Raw genomic sequence first — 27632 nt, forward strand, 5'->3', positions numbered from 1 at the left:
CACGTGCTGCCCACTTAAACCTCTGTGTTTCTGTAAGTGGATTTGCATCTGCTTTTCATTGTAGCAACCTTGAGTAGTTTCCAACATCCGGGACTTCCACCATTGTTTACCATGGTTCTACCAAGCACAAATCCTTTTACCTGTATTTATGCTAATTCTAGTTCTTTATATATATCTAGCATGTGTCATTTGATGGTAGATATCTTTCAGAAGGCATGCCAAAAAACAGGGAAAGATTTAGAGAGGAGGAAGATAAATTACAGGAACATGAAAAACAAATAAACAGACGCCTAGAGTCATTAAGATAGATTAAACTTGTGGGAATGGCAGTTTATAGTACACACTAGAATTTTTTAATAAGATGGCAGTGGTAAAGTTCTGAAGGAAATATTTCACACCTCACGAGCAACAGATGTAGAACCTGTGAAGTGGAAGTAAGCAGCTTTGTTTAAGAGAGCTTGAGGAAAGAACTGGAAAAATACAGCTTGCTTTTGTAAGTGAAAGACGGTCTTAGGGACTAATTAGGGCCCAACATGGGAGACCAATTAGACATTGGCAGGTAGCATTGTTTCCCAAAGGGCAGGTCGGTTTGACAAACCTGATTAACGTAATTGAGGATGTAAGAATAAGATGCAATCTACCTGGAATTCAAGAAGTTTTTAAAAAAAGCACTCAGTGAAGTTTTGCCCTGATGCCTGATATACCAGATCAGTAAGAGATGACATGCTTCTTTTGTAGACTGAGAACTGTATTACTAAAAGTGGACTGAAACAAATAATAAAAGGATTAAGCCTAGGACAAAAGGAGATAACAACAAAAATGCCATGCGAGAAGCTATGTTGCACCCAGTTTTGTGTGACCTGTATGTACACTTACAAGAGTGGAACAGTGTCTAAATTTGCAGATTATATAAAACTAGGGAGAGCCGTCTATCTGGGTAAAAGCCAGATCAGGTTTGGGGACCAAGATTCTGCCTCCTTTGCCCAGACCTTGCTCCACCAAAACTCTCCCTCACAAGCCCAGCCCCCACCTCTTTAAAACAAAAAAGCAACACCCCAGGGGTACATTTGTGTTACATTAGAATTTCTGGGAAGGGAAATGCAGCACCCTTTATCCCCTATTCCACCTGGTTCTTTGGTGTGTCATCTAGTACAGGACACTGATCTCCTCCAGTCCACAGAGATGTTTGTGTTTACTATATGCTGCCACAAAGAGATCAGCATACAACGCCTCCTAAGGCAGCTGCCACCTCCACTGGACTCTATTTAATAGTCACTTTTTATAACTTCTTATATCAAGACAACATTTCTGTTCATTTGAACAAAATTTAAGAAAACTTCCTTGTATTGTAAGTCTACAGGAATGCTGGTATATGTATGAAACTGAAATGCTAGATAATATAAATCTATTAAGACAATGTTACAATGTATTGGCAAACTGTCATCAGTGGAATGTCACAGGCAGTGACACTGGTTATGGAAATGGGCAACATTAAAAATATAAAGAAAATTAAATGTAAATAACCATAGTATGTTGTGGCAGAATTAAGATTGAGACACAAGTTAATTATAAAAAAAGAAATTCCGAATTAAAGGTACTGTATCACTACCTCCTTTAGATAGCTGTTGTAACACATATGGTCCTTTATTGGGAACAGTGAGTGATTGCACATACCATATGTGCTGCAATATCTAAACACAGTGCAGCTGGAGGTTTACATTTCCTTACTTTTACTGGTGTTTGTCTCAGCCAAACTGATATTATTTTTAATTAGTGCTGGATGAAGACTGCAAAAAAATATTCACAAACTTTTGTTCCAGTAAAAGCCACAAATTTACTTTGGCAGGATTCGTGACTCCTCCTACTTACTTTCAACAAACATTCTTACCAATGGATTTTTGTTTGTAGAAAGAGAAAGTAATGCTAATACGAGTGCATGTATGTATTTATAAGAGTATTCATGCTGCAAAAGTTTGTGTGGTCACCTTGAAACCTCTTTGTGGGTTTGGTAGTCATTCAATTACACAGCAAACAGAATACCATGACCAGTCACACAGTGCAAATTATGAAAAGCAAACAAAGTAACAGTGGCTGTGAATAGTTCATGAGCCATTCACAGTCTGAAATACATTTGGATAAATCATCTGCCAAATGATTTTGAATAACCAAAACATCAATTAACCCAGATATTTGTTCACAGATAATTCAGTAACAGAAAAGTGAGGATAAATTTTAATATGGTTTTCTAGATTTAGAAATATATGAAGAAAAATGAACTGTTTCAACTAAATATCAATGTCAGTGTAAAACACAGTATTGTGATTAAAAGAGGCTTCTCATAGATTCATAGAATTTAAGGCCAGAAGAGACCGTTAGATCATCTGGTCTGATCTCCTGTATATTAGATGCCATTAAATTTCATCTGTATTAAGCCCAGTACCTTCTGTTTGACTAAAGCATAACTTCAAGGCTGGTGGCTGCGTGCAAGGAGTGTGGGGAAGGAGGGTGAGTCCTCAGGGTCTAGCCTCCCCCAGCCACTGGTTCACCTGCCACCCAGTTTTACCCTATACTATACAGATTTCATGGGGAGACCAGCGTTTCTCAAATTGGGGGTCCTGACCCAAAAGGGAGCGGCAAAGTTATTTTTGGGGGATCATGGTATTGCCACCCTCTTGGCTGGGAACCCAGGTCTGAAGGCAGCGCCCCGGCAGCAGCAGCAGTACAGAAGTAAGGGTAGCAGTACTGCAATTCCCCTACAATAACCTTGTGACACCCCCACAACCAAGGCCGGCTCTAGGATTTTTGCCGCCCCAAACAAAAAACATTTTGGCCCCCCCCCACTTTTTTTCTTGCCCCCCCACCCCTGGTTCTGCCCCAACACTGCCCCTTCCCAACCGCTTCCCCAAATCCCCGGTCCCGCCTCCTCCCCCAGGCGTGCCGCATTCCCCCCCACATTGCTTCCTGCAGCTCCCCCCCCCCCCCCCGCAGCCTCCTGCCCTAGCTCACCTCCACTCTGCCTGCTCCCCTGAAAACGCCGCCGCTCTGCTTCTCCCCACTCCCTCTCAGGCAAGGGAGAGGCAGCGCATTCAGGGGAGCAGGCGAAGCGGAGGTGAGTGGGGCGGGGGGGAGCACAGGAAGTAATGAGGGGGGTAGAGGAACCGCTCCCCGCCCCAGCTCGACGTCCGCTCCATCACCGCCGCCTCTCCCGAGCACGCCACCGCTTGGCTTCTCCTCCCTCCCTCCCAGGCTTGCTCGCGCGTGCCAAGCCTGGGAGGGAGTGGGGAGAAGCAGAGCGGCGGTGGCGCGCTCAGGGGAGCAGGCGGAGGCGGAGCGGAGGCGAGCTGGAGCGGCGGGAGCACATTTCTAGGGGTGGCATGGAAATGTACCACCATCAGCACCTGCTTGTTTTGCTGGTGCCTGGAGCCAACTCCTTTTTGGGACAGGACCCCTACAATTACAATACCGTGAAATTTTAGATGTAAATAGCTGAAATCATGAAATTTATCATTTTTAAAATCCTATGACCGTGAAATTAAGCAAAATGGACCGTGAATTTGGTAGAGCCCTATATATACAGTACACAGCTCCTAGCACAAACACACACATATATATCCTCATACAGCCTGTCAGATGCAGAGAAAAAATATTTTAAGATCAGAATATATTTCTGTAGAATACCTGCATCAGGATTATTTCTTGCTGAACTGAGATTGCTCACTGATGGGAAGATTACTTTTCATTACCAAAATTTTACCAAATCATTTTTGTTGCATAATGTATGTATCTTATCATAAATGTGATATATTGTACATATTTTGTTGGCATCCCTCACCTCCACCACTTTGTAGGTCATCTATTCTGGGTACTTGGGGAAAAATGGGAAAACCAACAGAGATGTGCTTATTATCACTCTGACTATTTTGTTTGTATGTTGTATACTGTTTCCTCTCCCTTGCTCTGTCTTTTGTCATCTTAGATTTATAATCTCCCTGGTCAGGGACTGACTCTTATTTAACAGTACAGTGCCTAGCACAGTAAAAATTATTAATAATAAAGTGTAGAAGCAGGGCTAGCCAATAGGCAGACCATAGGCCAAATCTGGACTGCCAGATGCTTTTGAATGAACTGTGAAATATTTTTATTTATTATTATCATTATTGTTGTTATTTTTGTATTATTTTCTCTGGAGTCTGGACCTTGAGTATTCCTTGACCAAGAAATTTGGACCTTGACAAAAAAAATTGATTACCTCTTGGGTAGAGCATCCTTCAGTAGATAATGATTCTTTGGCTGGGCTTCCACTCCTTTATCCCATCCCTTTCTGCACTCCTTCTCTGACTTTCTCCCCAGTCTTCCACATGAGGGATCTGTGGCAATTTTCTGTTTAGGGCCTTTTGTGCCCATGGTTGGAGAAGTGGCAAGATTTGATGCTAAAGCAGTATAGAGAATTTTCAAATATATTTCTTGGTGAGGAGTGTTCCTTACCTTATACATTTTAGTCTTCTAGACTTTGCAAAGAGGTTCAATTTTCTTGAAATAGCCATATATGAATATGCTGTATCTCTGTCCTAATCAGGCAGTTGTCACAAACTAGCAGATAAAATAAAACCTTCTAACCAAAACCTTCCCTGAATAAATTAACAGGCAAAAAGTGCTTATATGTCCTTTTGTTATGCACTGTTACAGCACTCAGCATCATGGCTTTATTTAGTACTCATGGGCACATCTTGCATATAAATTAGTGGAAGGCTATTTCCTCCTTCTTACCTTTTAATTCCCTTCTATGATCATTATTTCAGTTAAAAAAATGAACTTTTAAAAGGACTTTTGACAGGGAAGTTTATTGATGACAAATGGATGCATGAAAAAAGAATGATGTGTCTTTTGTACTTAAAACAAAGAAAAGGTTATGGGATTATTTTTAGGGTGCAAACACCTTGTATCTCAATCACAGACTCTTAGGAGAGAATGTAAAGACCAGGATTACAAAGAATTAATTTCTTATTGGAGTCTCTGTACTGTAAGGGATAAATTGGTCTTGAAATGAAAATAAATTATAGTTGCAAGCTATTTTGTACTTTCTGTTCTGACTCTTTTGTGGCTGCCCCTCCTGCAATATTGTTATGAGTAGTTCATGCGGAGATCTATTTATTAACATCCTTCTGTTAACTAAACGGCATAATTAGTTGCATTTATAACTTGAAGGTCCAATTAAAAAGACAGTCTAGTGGAAGGCAGGATTTCCAATTATTAAGTGTGAAAAAGACAGCTACTCTGCTCCCAGTGTCTTTCATCTCAGCCATATTTCAATCACTCTTTTCTTTCTCAAATAAAAGTGCAGCTTTTCATTTCCATGGGCAGAAGAAGAGATCATGGAGACATGTGGAGTCCACAAATAAATTTGTCTATTTTTCCCCATTTTTATTTTTAAAAGCTGAAGTTATATTTGTGTTACAATCTATGCTCCACTGTAATTAGATATGACACAAGAGGAAGTGACATTTCATTGTTATTATAATATATAAACTTTTTTCTATTTCAGGATCGTTATTCAAGTCTTTGCAAGTGTTTCTGAAGTAAATTTAGATTAATTTACATTTCAGTTCTTATAGTCATCTCACTGATGGAAGCTTTTAAATAGACTTCACCACTGTTTTAGCTGTAAATGTCAGGACTTTATTAACAGATGTAAATGTTAATGTCCACTATAGAACTTTAAAAAGTTTAGTTCTAATTTACGTGAATAATAATTATGAATAGCAGGAGATCAAGTGTAACTAAGTCAGGAAGACAAAAATTTGAAAAGGCAAGGCAATAATTTGTTCTAGGTCAGTAGTCACAAAACCTTCTGTATAATCAAGTTTCTAAAAAAAAAAAAGAAAGAAAGAAAGAAAAAACCATATCAGCTTGAAATAGAACCAGTTGAAAAATACAACAAAATATTAGCAAAAACATTTTTGAAATTTTTCACAAAACTATTCAATTGAAATTTCAATTTTGAAAAATGTTGACCAAACTATAAGCTGGTTTAAAAAAACAAAAAAACAGAGAAAAAGACCATGAAATTTTGAATATTTTTTACCAGCTTTACTTTTTTTATAAAAAAAAGTCTGAGAGAAAAATTAAATCCTCAAAAAGAATGTGCTTTTCTGGATAAACTATACAAACTTCACAATTTGTGGAGGGAGAACACCAGTGTTTAGTTACCAGGAAGTCTTAGGAGACTGGATGCTTGAAACAGGGTTGTATTGTATTAATATAATGAACATATACATAAGACCAAAGACTGAGCCGCACACATGCAAAATTTTCATTATCTACAATGGAATCAGGATTTAGCTCTGGACCTTGATATGCTAAACTATACAATGTGAACAGAAAAACCAGGATCTCTCTGAAGTTCCAATCTGTATAACCAAGGATGCTCTTGGCCTCATCGCCTCAGCTCTCATGAAGTACAAAAACAGCAATGAAATTTAAGTACAGTTTATTGCCAGTTAATTTTTTTTTATTTTTAAAGTGAATTACTTACAACTTTCAAAGTCACTTTTCATTATTTAAGATTAAATATATAAACTAATCAGTTTTTGAGTTATTACAGAGCATGAAAGCACTGATTTTGTAAAAGGTTTTTTTTATATTTGAATAGCTAAAAACAACTCAACATTTTCTTTTAAGACTTTTGAAAATTCACCTTTGAGCTGAGGTAGAGTTTGAAAAATTTTAGCTCCAAAAGAAAACATTTCCAGAAAATTATTAGGAAGTGAACAAGGTTGAAATCAATTGATCTGGAGGATCTGGCTCTCAAAATTGAATGATTCTTTTAGGTATGTTTGGTGATTCTGAACTCGGAAGACAATTGGTGAGATTATTTGTGACTTCAGGAAGCTGGGGTTTGTTCCACATTTTATTTAAACTAAGTGTAAATTACACTTTTGAACAAAAAAACCAATGCCTTTTTGGAGGGGGAGCAGGGGGGAATTGTATATAGTTTTGTTTGTTACATTAAAAAAGACTTTATAAAGGGCTTTATAAAGCAGTGAGCAAGCGACCAGGGAGCTTTGCAACCAGGAGCCACCAACAGGGAGTTTTGAGAGGGAGTTCTCCAGGTGAAGGAGGAGCAAATACAGGACCCTTGGGGAAGTGGCTGTCTGTAGTGTGTGTTTGTGTTTGGGGGTTATGTGCTGTGTGCTGAGCTTGTGTTTGTTTGTTTGTTTTGTTTGTTTGAAGGACCGTGTGCTGAGGGAAGCTGTGAGTTTCTAAACAAGGTTTGAAATCTAGAAGCCTCTGTTCACTGGCTGAGCCTTAGTCAGGGGGCGGGTCTATCAAGGATGCCAGGGCTTTATGAAGCAGTGAGCAAGTGACCAGGGAGCTTTGCAAACAGGGGCCATTAACAGGGAGTTTTGAGAGGGAGTTTGGAAGGGGAGTGGAAAGGGGGCAAGGTACACTTGCCATTCTTTAAAACCTTTACACTAAACTATAATCAACACTTCTTGATTTAAACAAAAACCCTATCATTAACCTAGGTAACTGTAGGAGAAAATGCAGGCAGAAGCCCAGCAGCAGAGTGGGGGCTAGCCTGTTGATTGCACTCAGTGTAGCACGTATGATTACTTGTCCTGTGGACGGGTGGTGTACGTGTGCATTCGGTGCAAGGAGCTCCTGGCCCTCAGAGACCATGTACAGGCTTTGGAGGCCAAGGTGGCGGAACTGGAGGAGCTAAGGGAGGCAGAGAGGTATGTTGATGAGGCTTTCTGGGACACTGTAAATTTGTCCTACCTCCGGTCAGACAGCCCCTGTGCTGTTCAGGAGGATGAAAGGCCCAGAGAAGGAGAGCAGTCAACAGGAACAGAGAGAAACCTTCCCATAGTTGGGACCCTCCTTCCAGATGATGTTGGGGTATCCTCTCGCACTGAGGTTACCTCTTCGGGGGAGGGAACTCCAGTCATTAGGAAAAGGCAGGTGTTAGTAATGGGAGATTCGATCATTAGAAACATAGATAGCTGGGTTTGTGATGACCAGGAGAACTGCATGGTGACTTGCCTACCTGGTGCGAAGGTTGTGGATCTCTCGGGGCATCTAGATAGACTTATGCGTAGTGCTGGGGAGGAGCCGGTGGTTGTGGTACATGTAGGTACCAATGACGTAGGGAAGGGTAGGAGAGACGTCCTGGAGGCCAAATTTAGGCTGCTAGGAAAGAGACTGAAATCCAGGACCTCTATGGTGGCATTCTCAGAAATGTTACCAGTTCCACGTGCAGGGCCAGGTAGGCAGGCAGAGCTTCAGAGTCTCAGTGCGTGGATGAGACGATGGTGTAGAGAGGAGGGGTTTAGATTTATTAGGAACTGGGGAAACTTTTGGGATAGAGTGGAGCCTATACAGGAAGGATGGGCTCCACCTAAACCAAAGTGGATCCAGACGGCTGGCACTTAACATTAAAAAGGTTGCAGAGCAGTTTTTAAACTAAGAGATTGGGGGAAAGCCGATTGCTGCAGAGGCACACGTGGATTGGACAGAGACTTCTTTTAGAGGAGAGTCTATTGATAGAGATTCTCTAGCTTTTAGTCAGGAGGAGGGGATGAAAGAGGACAAAGTTTGGGCCAGATCAGACAAGAAACATTCACATAAAGAATCTGACACATCAGAAAAGGGCAGACAAATAAACAGTGACAAGTTTTTACAGTGCTTGTATACAAATGCTAGAAGTCTAAATAATAAGATGGGTGAACTAGAGTGCCTCATGTTAAAGGAGGATATTGATATAATAGGCATCACAGAAACCTGGTGGAGTGAGGACAATCAATGGGACACAATCATTCTGGGGTACAAAATATATTGGAAGGACAGAACAGGTTGTGCGGGGGTGGGGAGTGGCACAACATGTGAAAGAAAATGTGGATTCATTTAAGATTTTTATTTCATTTGATTCTATGTGTTCCATAGAATAGTAATTCCATGCTCTAAGAAGACTATAACAGTAGGGATCTATTATTGACCACCTGACCAGGACAGTGATAGTGATGATGAAATGCTGAGGGAGATTAGAGAGGCTATCAAAATAAAGAACTCAATAATAGTGTGGGATTTCAATTATCCCCATACTGACTGGGTACATGTCACCTCAGGATGAAATGCAGAGACAAAATTTCTCGATACTTTAAATGACTGCTTCTTGGAGCAGCTGGTACAGGAACCCACAAGGGGAGAGGCAACTCTCGATCTAGTCCTGAGTGGAGCGCAGGATCTGGTCCAAGAGGTAACTATAACAGGACCTCTTGGAAATAGTGACCATAATAAAATAACATTTAACATTCCTGTGGTGGGAAGAACACCTCAACAGCCCAACACTGTGGCATTTAATTTCAGAAAGGGGAACTATGCAAAAATGAGGAGGTTAGTTAAACAGAAATTACAGTGACGAGAGTGAAATCCCTGCAAGCTGCATGGACACTTTTCAAAAACACCATAACAGAGGCTCAACTTAAATGTATACCGCAAATGAAAAAACACAGTAAAAGAACTAAAAAAAGACACACCATGGCTTAACAACCATGTAAAAGAAGCAGTGAGAGATAAAAAGGCATCTTTTAAAAAGTGGAAGTCAAATCCTAGTGAGGTAAATAGAAAGGAGCATAAACACTGCCAAATTAAATGTAAACATTTAATAAGAAAAGCCAAAAAGGAGTTTGAAGAACAGCCAGCCAAAAACTCAAAAGGTAATAACAAAATGTTTTTTAAGTACATCAGAAGCAGAAAACCTGCTAAATAACCAGTGGGGCCCCTGGATGATTGAGATACAAAAGGAGCACTTAAAGACGATAAAGTCATCGCTGAGAAACTAAATGAATTCCTTGCTTCAGTCTTCACGGCTGAGGATGTTAGGGAGATTCCCAAACCTGAGCCATCTTTTGTAGGTGACAAATCTGAGGAATTGTCACAGATTAAAGTGTCACTAGAGGAGGTTTTGGAATTAATTGAGAAACTTAACAGTAACAAGTCACCGGGACCAGATGGCATTCACCCAAGAGTTCTGAAAGAACTCAAATTTGAAATTGAGGAACTATATACAAATATAGTTTGTAACCTGAACTTTAAATCAGCTACTGTACCCAATGACTGGAAGATAGCTAATGTAATGCCAGTATTTAAGAAGGGCTCTAGAGGTGATTCTGGCAATTATAGACCGGTAAGTCTACCATCAGTACCGGGCAAATTAGTTGAAACAATAGTAAAGAATAAAATTGTCAGACACATGGAAGAACATAAATTGTTGCACAAAAGTCAACATGGTTTCTGTAAAGGGAAATCATGTCTTACTAATCTATTAGAGTTCTTTGAGGGGGTCAACAAACGTGGACAAGAGGGATCCAGTGGACATAGTGTACTTAGATTTCCAGAAAGCCTTTGACAAGGTCCCTCACCAAAGACTCTTATGTGAATTAACTTGTCATGGGATAAGAGGGAAGATCCTTTCATGGATTGAGAACTGGTTAAAAGACGGGGAACAAAGGGTAGGAATAAATGGTAAATTTTCAGAATGGAGAGGGGTAAGTAGTGGTGTGCCCCAAGGGTCAGTCCTAGGACCAATCCTATTCAACCTATTCATAAATGATCTGGAGAAAGGGGTAAACAGCGAGGTGGCAAAGTTGCAGATAATACTAAACTGCTCAAGATAGTTAAGACCAAAGCAGACTGTGAAGAACTTCAAAAAGTTATCTTTGAAAACTCATGGTGATCGGGGGAGGTCCCGGACAACTGGGAAAAGGCTAATGTAGTGCCCATCTTTAAAAAACGGAAGAAGGAGGATCCGGGGAACTACAGGCCAGTCAGCCTCACCTCAGTCCCTGGAAAAATTATGGAGCAGGTCCTCAAGGAATCAATTCTGAAGCACTTAGAGGAGAGGAAAGTGATCAGGAACCGTCAGCATGGATTCACCAAGGGCAAGTCATGCCTGACTAATCTAATTGCCTTCCATGACGAGATAACTGGCTCTGTGGATGAGGGGAAAGCAGTGGATGTGTTATTTCTTGACTATAGCAAAGCTTTTGACATGGTCTCCCACAGTATTCTTGCCAGCAAGTTAAAGAAGTATGGGCTGGATGAATGGACTATAAGGTGGATAAAAAGCTGGCTAGATTCTCAGGCTCAATGGGTAGTGATCAATGGCTCCATGTCTAGTTGGCAGCCAGTAACAAGTGGAGTGCCTCAAGGGTCAGTCCTGGGGCCGGTTTTGTTCAATATCTTCATTAATGATCTGGCGTGGATTGCACCCTCAGCAAGTTTGCAGATGACACTAAACTGGGAGGAGAGATAGATACGCTGGAGGGTAGGGATAGGATACAGAGGGACCTAGACAGATTAGAGGATTGGGCCAAAAGAAATCTGATGAGGTTCAACAAGGACAAGTGCAGAGTGCTGCACTTAGGATGGAAGAATCCCATGCACCGCTACAGACTAGAGACCGAATGGCTAGGCAGCAGTTCTGCAGAAAAGGACCTAGGGGTTACAGTGGACGAGAAGCTGGATAGGAGTCAACAGTGTGCCCTTGTTGCCAAGAAGGCTAATGGCATTTTGGGATGTATATGTAGGGGCATTGCCAGCAGGTGGAGGGACGTGATCGTTCCCCTCTATTCGACATTGGCAAGGCCTCATCTGTGTCCAGTTTTGGGGCCCACACTACAAGAAGGATGTGAAAAAATTGGAAAACATCCAGCGGAGGGCAACAAAAATGATTAGGGGACTGGAACACATGACTTATGAGGAGAGGCTGAGGGAACTGGGATTGTTTAGTCTGTGGAAGAGAAGAATGAGGGGGGATTTTATAGCTGCTTTCAACTACCTGAAAGGGGGTTCCAAAGAGGATGGATCTAGACTGTTCTCAGTAGTAGCAGATGACAGAATGAGGAGTAATGGTCTCAAGTTGCAGTGGGGGAGGTTTAGGTTGGATATAAGGAAAAACTTTTTCACTAGGAGGGTGGTGAAGCACTGGAATGCGTTACCTAGGGAGGTGGTGGAATCTCCTTCCTTTGAAGTTTTTAAGGTCAGGCTTGACAAAGCCCTGGCTGGGATGATTTAGTTGGGGATTGGTCCTGCTTTGAGCAGGGGGTTGGACTAGATGACCTCCTGAGGTCCCTTCCAACCCTGATATTCTATGATTCTAAAAAGATCTCACAAAATTAAGTGATTGGGCAAAAAAATGGCAAATGAAATTTAATGTGGATAAATGTAAAGTAATGCACATTTGAAAAAATAACCCCAATTATACATACAATATGATGGGGGCTAATTTAGCTACAACTAAGCAGGAGAAAGATCTTGGAGTCATCGTAGATAGTTCTCTGAAGATGTCCACGCAGTGTGCAGCAGCAGTGAAAAAAGCGAACGGGATGTTAGGAATCATTAAAAAGGGGATAGAGAATAAGACGGAGAATATCTTATTGCCCTTATATAGATCCATGGTACGCCCACATCTTGAATACTGCATACAGATGTGGTCCCCTCATCTCAAAAAAGATATACTGGCATTAGAAAAGGTTCAGAAAAGGGCAACTAAAATGATTAGGGGTTTGGAACGGGTCCCATCTGAGGAGAGATTAAAGAGGCTAGGACTTTTCATCTTGGAAAAGAGGAGAATAAGGGGGGATATGATAGAGGTATATAAAATCATGAGTGGTGTGGAGAAAGTGAATAAGGAAAAGTTATTTACTTGTTCCCATAATATAAGAACTAGGGGCCACCAAATGAAATTAATGGGTAGCAAGTTTAAAACAAATAAAAGGAAGTTCTTCTTCACTCAGCACACAGTCAATCTGTGGAACTCCTTGCCTGAGGAGGTTGTGAAGGCTAGGACTATAACAGGGTTTAAAAGAGAACTGGATAAATTCATGGAGGTTAAGTCCATTAATGGCTATTAGCCAGGATGGGTAAGGAATGGTGTGCCTAGTCTCTGTTTGTCAGAGGGTGGAGATGGATGGCAGAAGAGAGATCACTAGATCATTACCTGTTAGGTTCACTCCCTCTGGGACACCTGGCATTGGCCACTCTCAGCAGACAGGATACTCGGCTGGATGGACCTTTGGTCTGACCCAGTATGGCCATTCTTATGTTCTTAAGACAAAATTGCAGTTCACCTTAAAACTTTTAAACAGATTACACAATCTATTCAGTTTATGTTGCTCTCCTGCCAAAAGGGTGTGCAAGTTGATTGAGGAGTTTCGGTGGTTTGTTTGTTTGTCTGTTTTTTCTCAGGGGGGTTTGTTCACTTGTGATTGAGTCTACAAATTTTCAAAAGATGAAATATTTCAGTCGAACAACATCTGAAATCATAGGCAGGTGAATGCCCATCTTCCCCTGGTTTGAGGATCACTGGACCATAGGAGGGAGGGAGACATCCAGACATTTAAAGTGAAGCAAGTGTGCATGCCCAGAAACAAAAACTTAGGTGCTGAGGGAACTTTTACCCTAAATATTTAGGACCCAAGTGAGTTTAGGCACCTACAGAATTCTGTGGCCTAAAACTGGGATTTAGGCACCTAAACTTCAGATTTAGGCATCTAAATCTGGGGTTTAGGTTATTAAATACCTTTGTTAATCCCATTGTCAGATACTATAGTGATGAGGGTAATATAAGAACCTATATAGAATAGAATGAAGGCATTTTACCTTCCTTTCCTTTCTTTGTACTTACTAACATTGCCATTCACATGTTGTCAAAGTTAAATGCTGTCAATATTTCCATTATAAATCCTAAAATTTGGGTGGATATTTAATAATAAAATACATTGCACTCGCATAGTTATATAATTGCATCCAAACTTAATTATAAACCAAAGTATTTATGAATATTAATTATGAAGCATCACAGCGACTCTAAGAAGAGGTATTTAGGCTGATGTTTGACTTGCAGTTTGAAAATATGGCACATAACATTCAAAAGGTACTAGGTGCCAAAAAAGATAGTAAGAGCAGCTTCACAAACATAAAAAAGAGGGATGGTCTTTACTTTCTCCCCTTCTTTCTCTAAACTCTTACATTCCAAGGCCTCATTCCTGTGATGAAATCAACAGTGATTCTATTGGACAAAAGGGTCCAATGATGTGGATCTGATTGCAGGATCAGAGCCTGAATTTTGGAGAAGATACAATGACTAAAGGTAACAAATAATGGGGCAGGAACAAGAGAAGAGAGGGGAAGGTTTGTAAAGAAAAACGCACAATTAGTTGGGGAATGTCTTGTTTCTGTATTGTTGGTATAACCCAGGTCTCCTTATTGTACATTGTCCACAAGGTCATCCTTCCTTTCTCTCTGAGCATGAAACTCACATTTAAGAGAAATATTTAAAATGATATGAAGTCTCTTTTGCCATTTTGTGATGTCATTAACAGTAAAAGTACCAAGTGCTGACTAAAAGTCTCTCATTTCAGTCAATGAACCAAGCTCCTAACATGAAATTTGGCTATCACTAATTCCCTGTGGAAAGGAGCCAGAGATTTATTTTGTCAAGCTCTGATCTAATCTTGGGAACATTCTAATGGGGCAAATACCTTGTGATCTCAAATTGTACCCATTTTCAGATCTTTTACGAAGAAAGTTTATATTATTTGGAAGGAGGCCTATGAACTGCTCTATCAACAAACACATTCCAGTGATTTAATCAAGAAGTAGACTTGGTGGTCCAAATCTCCATTTCACAAAAACAACTATCATGTGGAGACGGACTAACATTTAATAAAAATATTAAAGCTTATCCCCAAATAAATCTGTTAGTCTTTAAGGTGCCACCGGAATCTTCTTTCTTTTTGTGGATACTGACTCATCATCAAATGGGTGTTTCTAAGGGGGTCACTGCAATGATCGTTTCTTGGACCTATATGTTTATGAATGACCTGGAAAAATGATAATATCTTCAATGATAAAATTTGTAGATCAGACAAAGATTGGGAAAGTGGTAAATAATTAAGAGGACAGGTTACTAACAAAGAGCAATTTCAATAGCTTAATAACTTGCAGTCAAGCAAACAATTGTAAGCAGAGTCAGGATGAGCCCCACCCTGACATCTGGTGGTGAGTTGTGGCAAGTTGTGGAAAAGAACTTCAGGGGCTGATCTCATTCGCATAGGCACACCCACCCCGCCTAGCATGAGCCCATAGCTGCCCAAATGGTCACTTTGGCTGCTGTGGGATCCCCAGTTTCTCTGTTATTGGGGCAGGAAGAATAAATTGTTATTACCCTGATTATGTGAATCAAGGACAGTGGAACTGTACTTGGCCTTTTGTTATGATGGAGGGACTCGCCATCAACTAAGTAGCACTTGCTAGGCAAGGGACATGGGTTCCAAAACTCAGTGAATTGAGAGAGAGGCTGGGGATAGGTATTAATACCTGGTGGTATGGGCCTTTGGTGAGGGTCCTATATGCCAATTGCACTGCCTCCTCTCTCCACTGTGAAATAGCAGAGCTAATTTTGATTCTATTAGGAGTCTAGTTACAGGCTGCTGAGCTGAATTTGCTTTGGGCCAATGGTGCACCAGCACTGAAGCTCCCCTACTACAAGCTCAAATCACAAAAGAGCTAAAACTACTGAGTGTTATGTTAAATACTGGGGGGGCTTGAAGATATATTGCGGAACAGTTTGTGGGACAGCTGGAGCGGCTCATGGGATGGCGAGCAGAGCAGCGTGGCAATTGGCTTTGGATCCTGTAAGGTGCCCCTTACTCCGCCCATCTCCAGCCAGGTTGGGATGTAAAACTCTGCAGATAAAACTTTTGAACCCTGGGATTGCACTGACCAGGGACAACTTTTGGGTTGTTGGACTTTTGGGACTTTGGGTGATTTGGGGTTGCTGGACTCAAGAACCAAAGGGAAAGGACACGGCCCAATTTGCTTGGGGTGGGTTTTTGCTCATGGGTTGTGTTATGAATCCTGTTGGTGGTGTTTCCCCAACATAATGCCACATTGTTTCTCTCTGTTATTAAAAGGCTTTTTGCTACACTCAGACTATGTGCTTGGGAGAGGGGAAGTATTGCCTCCTAGAGGCGCCCAGTGGGGATGGTATATATATATATATAGGTATATAACTCAGTGGTTTTGCATTGTGTTATTGGAATGGAACCCCTAGATACTGAACCCAGCCCTTGTTGCTGCCAATTCTGACGGGCAGAAAGGTTACACAATATATGTTTAAATATGGCCAAATATAAAGTCATATCTAGGAATAAAGAATGTAGGTCATACTTAAAGGATGGAGGTTCTTTCCTGTGACTCTGAAAAGAACTTGGGGAGGGTCAATGTAAATAATAAGTTGAACATGAGTACCCAGTGCGATGCTGGAGACAGAAGGGCTAATTTCTTTGGATGCATGAACAGGGGACTATTGAGCAGGAGTAGAAAGGTTATATTACGTCTATATTTGGCACTGGTAGAACTTCTACTGGAATGCTGTGTGCAGTTCTGGTGTCCACAATTCAAGAAGGATGTTGATAAATTGGACAGAGAAGAGCCATGACAATGATTATAGGATTACAGTGAAAGACTCAATTAGCTCAATCTGTTTAGTTTAGAAAAGGGTAGGTTAAGGGGTGGCTTGATCACATTTTATAAGTACCCACATAGGGTAATTTGATAATAGACGGGTCTTCAGTCTAGCAGAAAAAGATAAAACAAGATCCAATGGCTGAAAGTTGAAGCTAGGCAAATTCAGACTAGAAATAAGGTGTAAATTTTTAACAGTGAGAGTAATTAATTATTGGAATAATTTACCAAAAGTTGTAAATTACTGGCAATTTTTAAATGAAGTGGATTTTTTTTAAAGATATGATCTAGTTCAAACAGGAATTAATTCAGAAAGTCCTAATGCCTGTGTTACACAGGAAGTCAGACTAGATTATCTCAATCATCCCTTCTGGTTTTATAATCTATGAAATCATTTTCAGCCTTTTCTCCCTTTCTAAGAGCAGAGAACAGAACTTGCTGTTCTGTTATGTCGTCTTATTACTGGATCAGAACCCCTTTTTCTTTCCCTTTGTAATTCCTTTCAACAGCATAAAAATGCTATTAACTATACTGTTTTTCTAAGACTCTTAAATCTTCCTGTATCTCCTCACTCATTTACCCTCCATCTCATTTCACAGATCAATTGAAAACACGCTTTTTCTCCCAGTCTCATATTTCTTCATCCTCTTTTTCTCCCTTTTGCTATTAATTGTTCTTTAATTCTCTAACTCAGTGGTTTTCAACCTTTTTTCATGTGCAGACCCCTAAAATATTTCAAATGGAGGTGCAGACCCCTTAGGAAATCTTAGACATAGTCTGAGGACCCCCAGAGGTTTGGGGACCACAGGTTGAAAACCACTGTTCTATAGTAACGGCAACCTTTTGCGGACCCTTTAAACATAGTCTGTGGCAGAGGCAATGCATGGGGGGAGGCATGCAGGGTCACAGCCCCCCCCCCCGATTGCTCGGTCACATGTTGTAGCCGGACCCACCTCCCTGCGGAGCAGTTGAGTCCGCGAGTTGCACCAGGCAGGCAGAGGCAGGAGCAGAGGAACAGCTGGGAGCTGCATGGAGGGGATCTGCTTTCCAAGAAGGGGATGGCTGCGAGGGCATGGGGCATGGTGTGACTTGAGCTGTTCTGGGATTGTGCCCCCCACTGTCAGCAGGCATGGGTCATCTATGGTCTGTGCATCCCCAGTGGTCTGCAGACCACAAGTTGAAAACCACTGCTCTAACTGTATTAAATTCAGTTTGTAAAACATTTGTGGATATAATGTGAAAGGCACTACAAATAACAAATTCTCTTATTGCACTGTATTAAGTTGGTCTATATCTCTCCCATCAGTGCAAGAGACCTCTCTTACCTATCTTACGCATAAGATCATTCTTGTTAATGGAAAAAAAGTTAAGGACATTGTTGGAAAAGTGGGTGGGAAAGTAACTAATCTCAAGTTCACCCCATTAGTAAATCTGTCTATTTTAGGGTTTAATACTCCTCTCCCCCCAAATCACCATAGTATCCGATCACCTAATTGTAACAACCAATCACGTCATCCACTAATTGTCTGTTTCTTGCATGTTTAAAAGAACAAAGATATTGAAAACTGGTTCATGGATGTCATGGGCTAGAAGAGAAGTACAGAACCCTGGCCTGAAGGATTCACCTTTTTAGGGTTCAGCAGAGTGAGGCCCAGCCATGCCCTAAATTGCTGTCATTACTGTTGTTACTGTTTTTCCACTTCACAGAATGTGGTAAAAGCAGGACTACTATCCCTTCTGAGGATGTTATAGTCCTTCCACTATCCCACACTTTACAGCATGAAGCACTTACCAGTAGGTATCATTTTTTCTTCCACTCCAATTTTCTCCTGCCTATGTTTCTTTTAGAGAGACAAGGTGGCTGAGGTACTACCTTATTTTGGACCACCTTCTGTTGGCAAAAGAGACAAACTTTCGAGCTTACACCAAGCTCTTCTTTTCAAACCTCTACATTTTCTTTTCACTTTCATATCACTGGGGTGGTATATCTGAGAAGGAGGAAGTTTGAATTGTGATAGGATGAAGGACTAATATTGGGTAGATATAGTTTTCATGGCAATACTTTGGAATGATTATTTTTAGCTGTAAAAAATTTTCTTTATGCCAAGTAGTGTGCTCAAAACTTGAATATGGAATCTTGTACTAGGAATGAGGTTGAAGACCTCTTCTTGATTTTAACATGGAAATTTCAGTTTCTCATTGTCTTTCTTGCTCCTCTCCTTCCCGTACAGGCCTGAGGATGTTCCATGCAGTTGTTGTTTACCCCGCCAATTACAAACATGGGTAAACCCCCTTTGGGTCATTCTTCTCTCTCCTTGAAAAATACATATTTGTTATGGTACACTGCCCCAACCTTTAATGCCATACACCTTTCAGTGTGTTGCTTCCCTAAATGTGTCCTGCTTTCAATGCTGCCTATTCCATGGGCCTAGGAGAGGGCACCAACCTAAGTTGTTATTATCAGTGTTATTGAAATGCATGCTGAATCCTTAATTCCCACTGAGTTGAGGGCACTCAATACTTTTTTTTAGAGTAAAAGATAATCGTTTGAAAGGAAAACAAAAAAAAAAGCAAGATATATTTACGGGTTTTCACTGCAGAACAAAATCAGACCAAAGACTTTTCCTTTATTTTAAAGCTTTCCTCTGCAAACTTTCTAACCAACAACTCTACCAATTATTTCATCTTATCGCATAACTCTGCTCACCTCTATAGCAACTATTAGTTGTAACTAAGAAGGCCCTTAACTAAGGAGATTCTGTACTTTATTGAAAATAACTATGATGTGGGCTTTCTGTGTTTGACAGTTAGGAAGCACTGGGTCAGTCTTGACAAGTTTAAGACTTATTTCTTCTTGACTGCTATATTCAAAGCAATGTCAGTGCCTGAGCTGAATGTCTGTCTTCTCTTTCATTGTACTGTCTGTTTTGAGGTTGCAAGAAAATAACAGCTCTAGAAAAAATTGCATAAACATAATTAGCAAAAAGGAGGGGAATTCAATGAGCTCCTAGAAATTTCATGTGAATTCTCCCTGTATCATTCCAATTAAGTCTGAAATGTCTCCTGATTTTTTATGAATCACACGTCTAACAGATGTTCACTTAAATTTAGTTACTATCTATTATTATTATAGAACCTACAAGTCTTAATCATGGACCAGGCTCTGTACAAACACAGAATAAAAAGATGGTCCCTGCCCCAAGGAGCTTACAGTCTAGGTATAAGACAAGAGATGACCGATGTCGGGGGGGAGGGGAGGGTTTAAAGGAAACAGTGAGACAATAGAGAGTGGTCCCAGCACACCAGTAGCCTAGTTCTTGTCCAAAAAAATTTGTAGGCACCATGAAAAAGGTGCATTTTAAGGAGGCTCTTGAAGGAGGAAAATGAGGTGGCTTTGTGGATATTTATGAAGGCATGAAAGTGCTTGTTTGAACATTTTAAAAATGGATGATGGAGCTGGAATCATGGGCTGATTGAGAGCAAGAGTCAACATCTCAACATTAAATGAGAGATGATAAATAGGATGGGGATAGGCCGTGAAGGGACTTGATGAAAGTGAAGATAAGCAGCTTATGTCTGATCAGACAGAGTAGGAGAAGCCTGTGGAGTAATGGGTTCCAGAATAAAATAGGGAAAGGCCACATTTGTTTTTACGTTCAAACCTATTGCAAATCTTCATACTGGATTTGGTGCCAAGATAGTATAGTAATGGGTGTATTAGAAGTTCCTAAGTATCCTGACTCATATGCCAAAAAACAGCATGCCCTTATTACCCATTTCCCTTTGTTGATGAGGCCCAACTGGATAATATTAGTTTGAAATAATACAAACCTGCCACTTATTCAGGGAACTCATTTTCCCTAGTCTTTTTTATGCCTGGCAATGTATGCTGATGACCTTTCTGTTTTTCTGTGCAATCTTTAGCATCCCGCTGTCCTTCTGCATTTCCCACTAGAGAGAACATCATTTAAACGCTTTCATGTTTTAACATCAGTTGGATTCCTGTATCATTTTTTAAATACTTTCCCGCTTCAACACTGGAGTTACCACAGAAAGAGATGACATTTTAATAGCACTTGCAATACATTTCTCTTCTTATCAGCTCACAAATAATTTTAAAGGACCTAGTGTCCCATGTTATCTTTGCTCTTGAAGTATATCCCTGTGGAACTGATGTGTTTTCTTTTTTGTTTCTTATTTTAATTTACAGTTGTTTTCCTTAAGTAAATTTATTGCCCATGTGAAAGACGCCACATTAAAGAAAGTGAAGTTCCTTTTATCCAGTATAGATAATAGCATAGTAAAGCACAAGCCAATGAATCACAAGTTTGCATACAGCAACAGACTGATGTGTCCCCATCCTAACCTGGAGGCAGCACTGTGGTGGTGTAGTTCAGCCTCCATGCTCAGATGGCCTCTCTAGTGCGAATGCCAACAAGGATGCCAATTAGTGTGCTGTTGGTTTTTGTGATGGCGTCGCACTCTGCCAGGAACTGAGCTGAGACCTCTAAAGTCACATACATAAGCATGGGTTCAAATAGATTTTTTAGAAAAAAAAAGATTCATAGGAGATTTGCCCTCTGGTTCTCCGCCTACCCAACAAAATGTCTGTCTCCCTCAGCTCTAATTCTCTCTCTGACAACCTTCAGCCTTGCAGAGAGTGATCTCAGGGAGTAGTCAGTGATGAGGGCCATACAATATACAGAATAGAATAAATAAATTCAGAGACCTCTGTGCCCTTTGCCACTTTCTCTGCTTACCTTGACTTTGCTGTTCTCTCCAGTGCTGCTACTGTCTCTGTGGTGGGCACAAGGCAATAGCGTTAGTGGGAACAATGCTCAGAAGCACCCTCACTTGTTTCACCCAATCCTCTCCCCGCTGCCAGCCAGCATGAGTGCTGCACTTCAACTGGAGCTGGTAGTACTACCAAAGGTGCCATCTCCCAAATGGCTCTGTAGTTGCACTGCCTCAGCAAATAATTGGTTTGTCCTCGTTAACATAGGTTCACATGCAAAGTGGTGCACTAGTTGAAACTCTGCAAATGGGTCTCTAAACTTATTCATGATTTTTGACCACTGCTGAAGTGCACTGGATTCAAACGGGTGACCTAGGCGGAAAAGGCTCCATATCCAGTCCCAGTTCTGTGAGTCATCCAGTTACTTAGGAACTAGTATTCTGAGTGTGATGGGGGGGGGAAATGCTACAACAAAGTTGTTAATTGAGCTTTAGTTGCTTTGAATAGAACAGTCAGTTGATTTTGAAGTAGAACTCCTGATGAATTTTCCTATTTTCTGAGTGAAATACAGTCATTCTTATACTTTCAACTGAGTGACAGATAAAAAGCCACATTTATTAAAGTGGTGTGGAATTTACAGTCTCATGCTTGCATAACACTGCAGCTGTAGCATGATCAAGTCAGCCAACTTTAACTTCAGTGTGCATTCTGGCAAGAAAAGAAAATCTTTAAGCAGTTTTACTGTAATGTGAGCAGGGGAAAAAGGAAGACATGACAAATTTTTAGGAAAAGCAAAGTGTAGGTAGTTATAGACGGGGTTACTTAGTGTCCCTTATAGAAATATTGGGCCCAATCCTGAGAAATACTACGGGTCCTTAGTTCCAGATAAAAACAATGGGAATTGAGGGAGCTCAGCATCTTGAGGGAAAGGGGTGGAAGAAGCTCCAGGCACCCACGCTTAAAATATTGGCATTAATGTTTAATATAGTTCAAAAAGGTAACATCTGAGTTAAGAAAGGCTTGAAGAAATGGTTATGAATGATTTCTACCCCTCGTCACTAATTTTTGGCTCACTCCACGTGGTTCTGACATATCCCAGCCCTTTACACTGTGTCTACTAAATGTTGTAGTCAATTATTTTGTGTTAGATGTTAAAAGCACACAGTGTGAACATGCAGTCATATTACTTATAAATCAGTCCCATATTTGCTCAAGCCAACTTGATTCTTCAAAAACCCAACACAAGTTATTCAAAGAAGTATCACTTCATCACCGAAGACAAGATTTTAATTTGAAATCAGATAAGGAAAATGAACTGGAGTCCAGGTTTTCTTGAGGGAGCAAGATATTGGGGGAGAGGAAGACACAACACAAGATACAACTATGGTATTTCGTTCCAAGCAAATGAGAGTGTTTTAGAATTTACAAATTCATCCATAGCAAATGAATCAATAATTAAATAACAAACGGAGTGGGTGCCCTTTTTTTCAGTTAAGCTGAGCAGAAGACTACAGGGCAGACAGTCATGAATTTAAAGAGTAGGTCAGGTAGGTGGAATATTTAAAATACTAACCAAATTATAAGAATTAATAATAACTAATAAAAGGCCTGCTGGACATAACACAAACAGCAATGGATTCTATGGTTTAACTAGGTGTATTTTTTCTGCTTCATCAATACTTCAGTTGCATATAGTTATACTAGAAAACTGTGTTGTCCAAAGAAATGAATCCTGTGACTGTAGTTACTGGTGCTTTAATCCAATCCATGAACCAAGATCTTTTATATAACTGTGTATATTTGTACTCCTGCCAGTAAATCTGTTTTTTTTGGTTGTTTTTTTTTGCTTTGAAGCAAAATTTTGGCCTGTATATGTCATATTCTGATTAATAATGCCTTCCATCAGTGTAACATCTGCTTAATCTTAAATTATGTTTTCATAATGTGCTGTCTAATGTCTCCTGTATAATGCAGAATATACAACCATCTGAAACAATTAGGACAATACAATCAATGAGGCTATCCTGGCTGGCAGATGCCCACAAGACATGTATGTAGCTAATTGTTCTTAATTATTTTTAACCGTATTTTAGTGATTTATACATAAATTCTAGATCCACTAAAATCATTGGCAAAACTCTCATTGACTTCAACAGAACTAGGATTTGGCCCTAAATTTCTATTGTTATAGTGGGTATTTGTGAAAATTGCTGTGGTAACATGACAAAATCATGTGGTGGCCAGACTGTAATGTGAGTGTCTCAAAACATACCTTCAGATTTTTTTAAATAGAGGGACTCTAAATATGCTTAATGACCACAATGATACAATCACAGAGTTAAAACATAGACAGCACAGATAGTCTCTGCTTTGGAAGAAGCGATAACAAAATGTGGGAAATCATTGGCTCACATTCTCAGTTGTCATAAATTGTCTTTATTCAGAAGCAAACATGCTACTTTACACCATCTGAGAATCTCATCCATTCAATAATATTTTCAGAATGTTCCTTTGGGGTCCCGATCAGAAACTGAGACTGGCTGTGAGCAAATCATAGCTCCCCCGATCTCTGAGATGTTTTTGTTTTCCCAACTTGGAAAATTATCATATCTCCCTTTGTGGATGTTAGATATGACCACACAGACCTGACTCTGGGTCCAGAATGATTGAGAATATACCCTCTCATCCTTTCAGGCATTGTAGGGTCAAATTATTATAGATTTGATGGCTCCAGAGCTCCCACAATAGTGGCTGCGAGGCAAATGTGGTGAAATTTGACTTCCATGCAGAGGCAGTCCTATGGAGCAATACTATCCTTAAAATCAGTGACGAAACCTTGATGTGGAGGGATTGGACAGACAGAGGAATTATGACTATATTTGCAGCTAACCGACAATATATTTAAACCATTTGTAGATCTTCAGCAACAATTTTGTTCGCCCTGCTCTGGGGCATGCAAGTATCTCCTAAAAATATATTTGGATTGGGTGCATTGGGAGCTCAAGAACCTCCAGAACTTTTATTATTTTGGAGAAAACTTCCTGGAATTTCTCAGCCAGTGGTATCCTTTTATGCTTTTCTGTCCCAAAAAACTTGGCCAAAGATTGGTAATTTGAGAGTTTCTTGGAATAGAGTTTTGGATACACAACTATCTCCAACCCAATGGAATACAATTGAGTCTAATGTTAAAAAAGCAGCTATAGACCTGGGGCTGCGGCTTATTTACCAAAAGACACTTTTTTGAATATACTGATCCGCACATAGGCTAATGGTAAATAGGCCTCATAAATGCTGACCACTGTTGGAAATGTAACTCCTTTGGTGCTACATTAGCTCATATGTTTTGGGAGTACCCTGGTATCAAGATTTTCTGGTATGAGCTGGGTCAAAGGACTAATTTGATATTGGATACAAAATTGGAGCCTTCCCTCTTAAATTCCATCCTTGGATATATTCCTGATACCTGGAGATTACCTGGTAACAAGGCTGCGTGGTTCTAATGTGTAGCTTTGGTCGCTAAAAAATTAATCCTGCAAAGATGGAAAAGTCAGTCCCCATCAAATATTGATGCCTGGCTGAGTAATATGGCTGACCTCACAGCTAACAAACGACTTGCATTCTGGAGAAAGGGAATGCCTGAAAAATTCAAAGCAATTTGAGCTGCCATTTTAGAGGTCTATGATAAACCAGACCTTGAAGATAGATCTGTTGCTTCCTCTCCCTTCCCTTTATCCTAACCTTCTTTATTTATTTTGTGTATTATGATGAATCTGCCATTTTGGTATGTGTGTGGTATATTTATATTAATTTGGAAAAATAAAAATTATAAATAATAAAAAATCTGTGTGCTTTTGCTATATATTGCATTGCTACATATAGTTTCTTAAACCCTAATGAAATGCAATAGACCAAAACTATTAAGAGACAAGCTTCTGTCACCCTAATTTCAGCTTAATAAGCATAAAAAATGGAAACTAGACTTAGTTTAGGATTAAGGGGTGGGATTTATGAGGAAATTGAGATTACACTGCAGAAAAAAAGATGATTGGTTAAAATATGGGTTGAAAATAACAGTGAAAACAGTGGCTTTCGACACAGCCCAAATAAAAAGAATTTGGCTCATAATTAGAAGTAAAAGGAAATGACATTCAGAAAAGATATCAAACTTTTAAGTGGAAAAGGGAAAAAATGGAATGGTACATGAGGCAAGTCTGTATATGCAGAAGTTGCATGCACATTACTCAAGAAACAGTTGCGGTAGATGTAGAGCGGTGGCTTATGATCTTGTTTTCAATCATATATACATGGCTCCCTCTTAAATCACAGTGGTTACTGCAATGCCAGCAAAGCACTGGCCACAACAAGGACAGTCACATACAGTATCATGTGCTGCTGCATTACCCATGATACTAAAGCTGAACATTGGGATCCTGGAAATTGTCCAGGGCATCCCCGCCCTCCCACCAAGGTATGCATATTTCAGCCACAACACAAGTACTGGTGCTAGCATCAGTTTCCTGACCCTCCACAATGGTGAGGAAACACTGTGAAATATCCCTGTAATGCTGGGGATCAGCACAATGGTACTTGATTTAAGGACACGAAGCTTCAATCGCCATAAATTAGCCGTTGACAGAAAAGTGGTAAATGTAACAGATTTGGATTTTGGTACAGCATTTGATAGACATCCCTAAATCCTGATCTCAAAATAAATGTAAATTATCTTAGGTAATCATAGACTATCAGGGTTGGAAGGGACCTCAGGAGGTCATCTAGTCCAACCCCCTGCTCAAAGCAGGACCAATCCCCAATTTTTGCCCCAGATCCCAAATGGCCCCCTCAAGGATTGAGCTTAAAACCCTGGGTTTAGCAGGCCAATGCTCAAACCACCAGTTATGAACACTATCACATGGACTGAGAATAAATGGAACGACCTTAAATCACAAGTAATTACTAAAAGGCAAAAGTATTAAGTTGGAGGGACGTGTTTGGGCATGTCATCAACAGCCATGTCATGTGTCAGGAGAGGCTAGAAGACCAATTAGCAGATGTGGATAGGAAAGGTCACACAGGCCTGAACAGAGTTGTCAAGCTGAGCAAGCATGGTGACCTATTTACACTAACTCTCCAAACCTTTTCACCCATTCCTACTTATTGTAGAGCCAAGTATACATTATTTTAAAATATGTTACAAATGATGTTATAAAGCACTTGTAAATGGGGGGGGGGGGGGCATCTAAAGGGCTGCATCTCACTCACACCGATAGCCTGATGGAAAGCAATGGGACTACTTGCATGATTAGGACTAGTTAAATGGCTGAGGGTTGCAGGATGTGATTCAAAATGATTTACACATTATAACGTGCTAGAAAAAGCAAATCATATTTATTCATTGCAGACAGTACTACTTGCATCATAGCATCTTCCTTGTAACCCCGAAAGTGTTCCTCTAAGCCTGAGAGAGAGCTGAATGGACCATATCTCCAGTCTTACATTCTCTTTGCATTTTCCATTTATAATACAGTACATTCACGTTTATTGGTCCAAGTTTAAGAGACAAATCTATCACAGGAATAATAAGCTGACCAAATACACAACACAAAAAGTGATAAATTCAGACATTCCTAGTAGGAATATATTAGAATCAGCATCCTGCTCTTACAACCACTGCCAGCAGTGAGTCAGATTCTCCTACGTCTTACGCTGAGTGGCATCATCCTCTGTGAGTAGCCCCATTAAATAAAATGTTGCTGCTTTGTACTCTGCACACATCTTGGGCCTAAGCTAGCAGCTCTTAATCAAGTAAGTAGTTCCATTGAATTCAGGGTTACAGTTACTGAGCCTTTATTCAGAAGTAAATCATTTACTCATTTAGGAAACATTGTTTCACACTGTGGTGTCCTTTAGGCTTCATTTTTCCTTCAGTTTTTCCCAGGTTAATTATCATTAGCCATTAAAAATGCTAAAATATTTAAAAGGGCATCTGTTACAGTTAGAAGTTCCTTGATGTCAATTAGCAGAAGCTAAAGAAAATATTCAGAAGTGCTTCAGGAAGTCAAGTTTTCCTGTTCACTGTCTGTAAAATGATATCCCTAAAGTCTCTAGTGCTATACTCTGAAACAGAATTAATTATTTCCTTTTAGAAAGTTAGTGGCCCATGAATGGAACATGTTGAACCTCACAGAATGAGGTTAAAGAATCTACCGACTTGGAGCTCCAAATGTTACCTTGATATAGTAAGAGAGGGACTGTAAGGAAAATTTAAGAATAGAAGTACATTTTAATTTACACCCAGCAGAGTGAGATACTTAATGTGATTAAAATTCTGGGATGGAAACCAATGTTCATCTAACAGGTCTGTACTTGT

At 40.1% G+C, this 27632-nt stretch overlaps 1 protein-coding gene across 4 annotated transcripts in view; it reads left to right on the forward strand.

Annotated features, from left to right (window-relative positions):
- Window positions 1-27632, forward strand: part of LOC144930488 (uncharacterized) — a 157407-nt gene that overhangs the window by 129225 nt on the left and 550 nt on the right. The window contains exons 5-6 of one of the 4 annotated variants that reach the window (XM_078852473.1): window positions 23240-23315; window positions 23960-25052. In XM_078852473.1, the coding sequence (XP_078708599.1) occupies window positions 23240-23315; window positions 23960-24036 (153 nt within the window). In that variant the 3' untranslated portion in view covers window positions 24037-25052. Of the gene's footprint in view, window positions 1-23239; window positions 25053-27632 lie in introns of those variants that run through there. The other 3 variants (XM_078852472.1, XR_013635687.1, XM_078852474.1) reach the window with 3 other exon arrangements.

The sequence above is a fragment of the Lepidochelys kempii genome, chromosome 4 (assembly GCF_965140285.1).
Source record: "Lepidochelys kempii isolate rLepKem1 chromosome 4, rLepKem1.hap1, whole genome shotgun sequence".
NCBI lineage: Eukaryota > Metazoa > Chordata > Testudines > Cheloniidae > Lepidochelys > Lepidochelys kempii.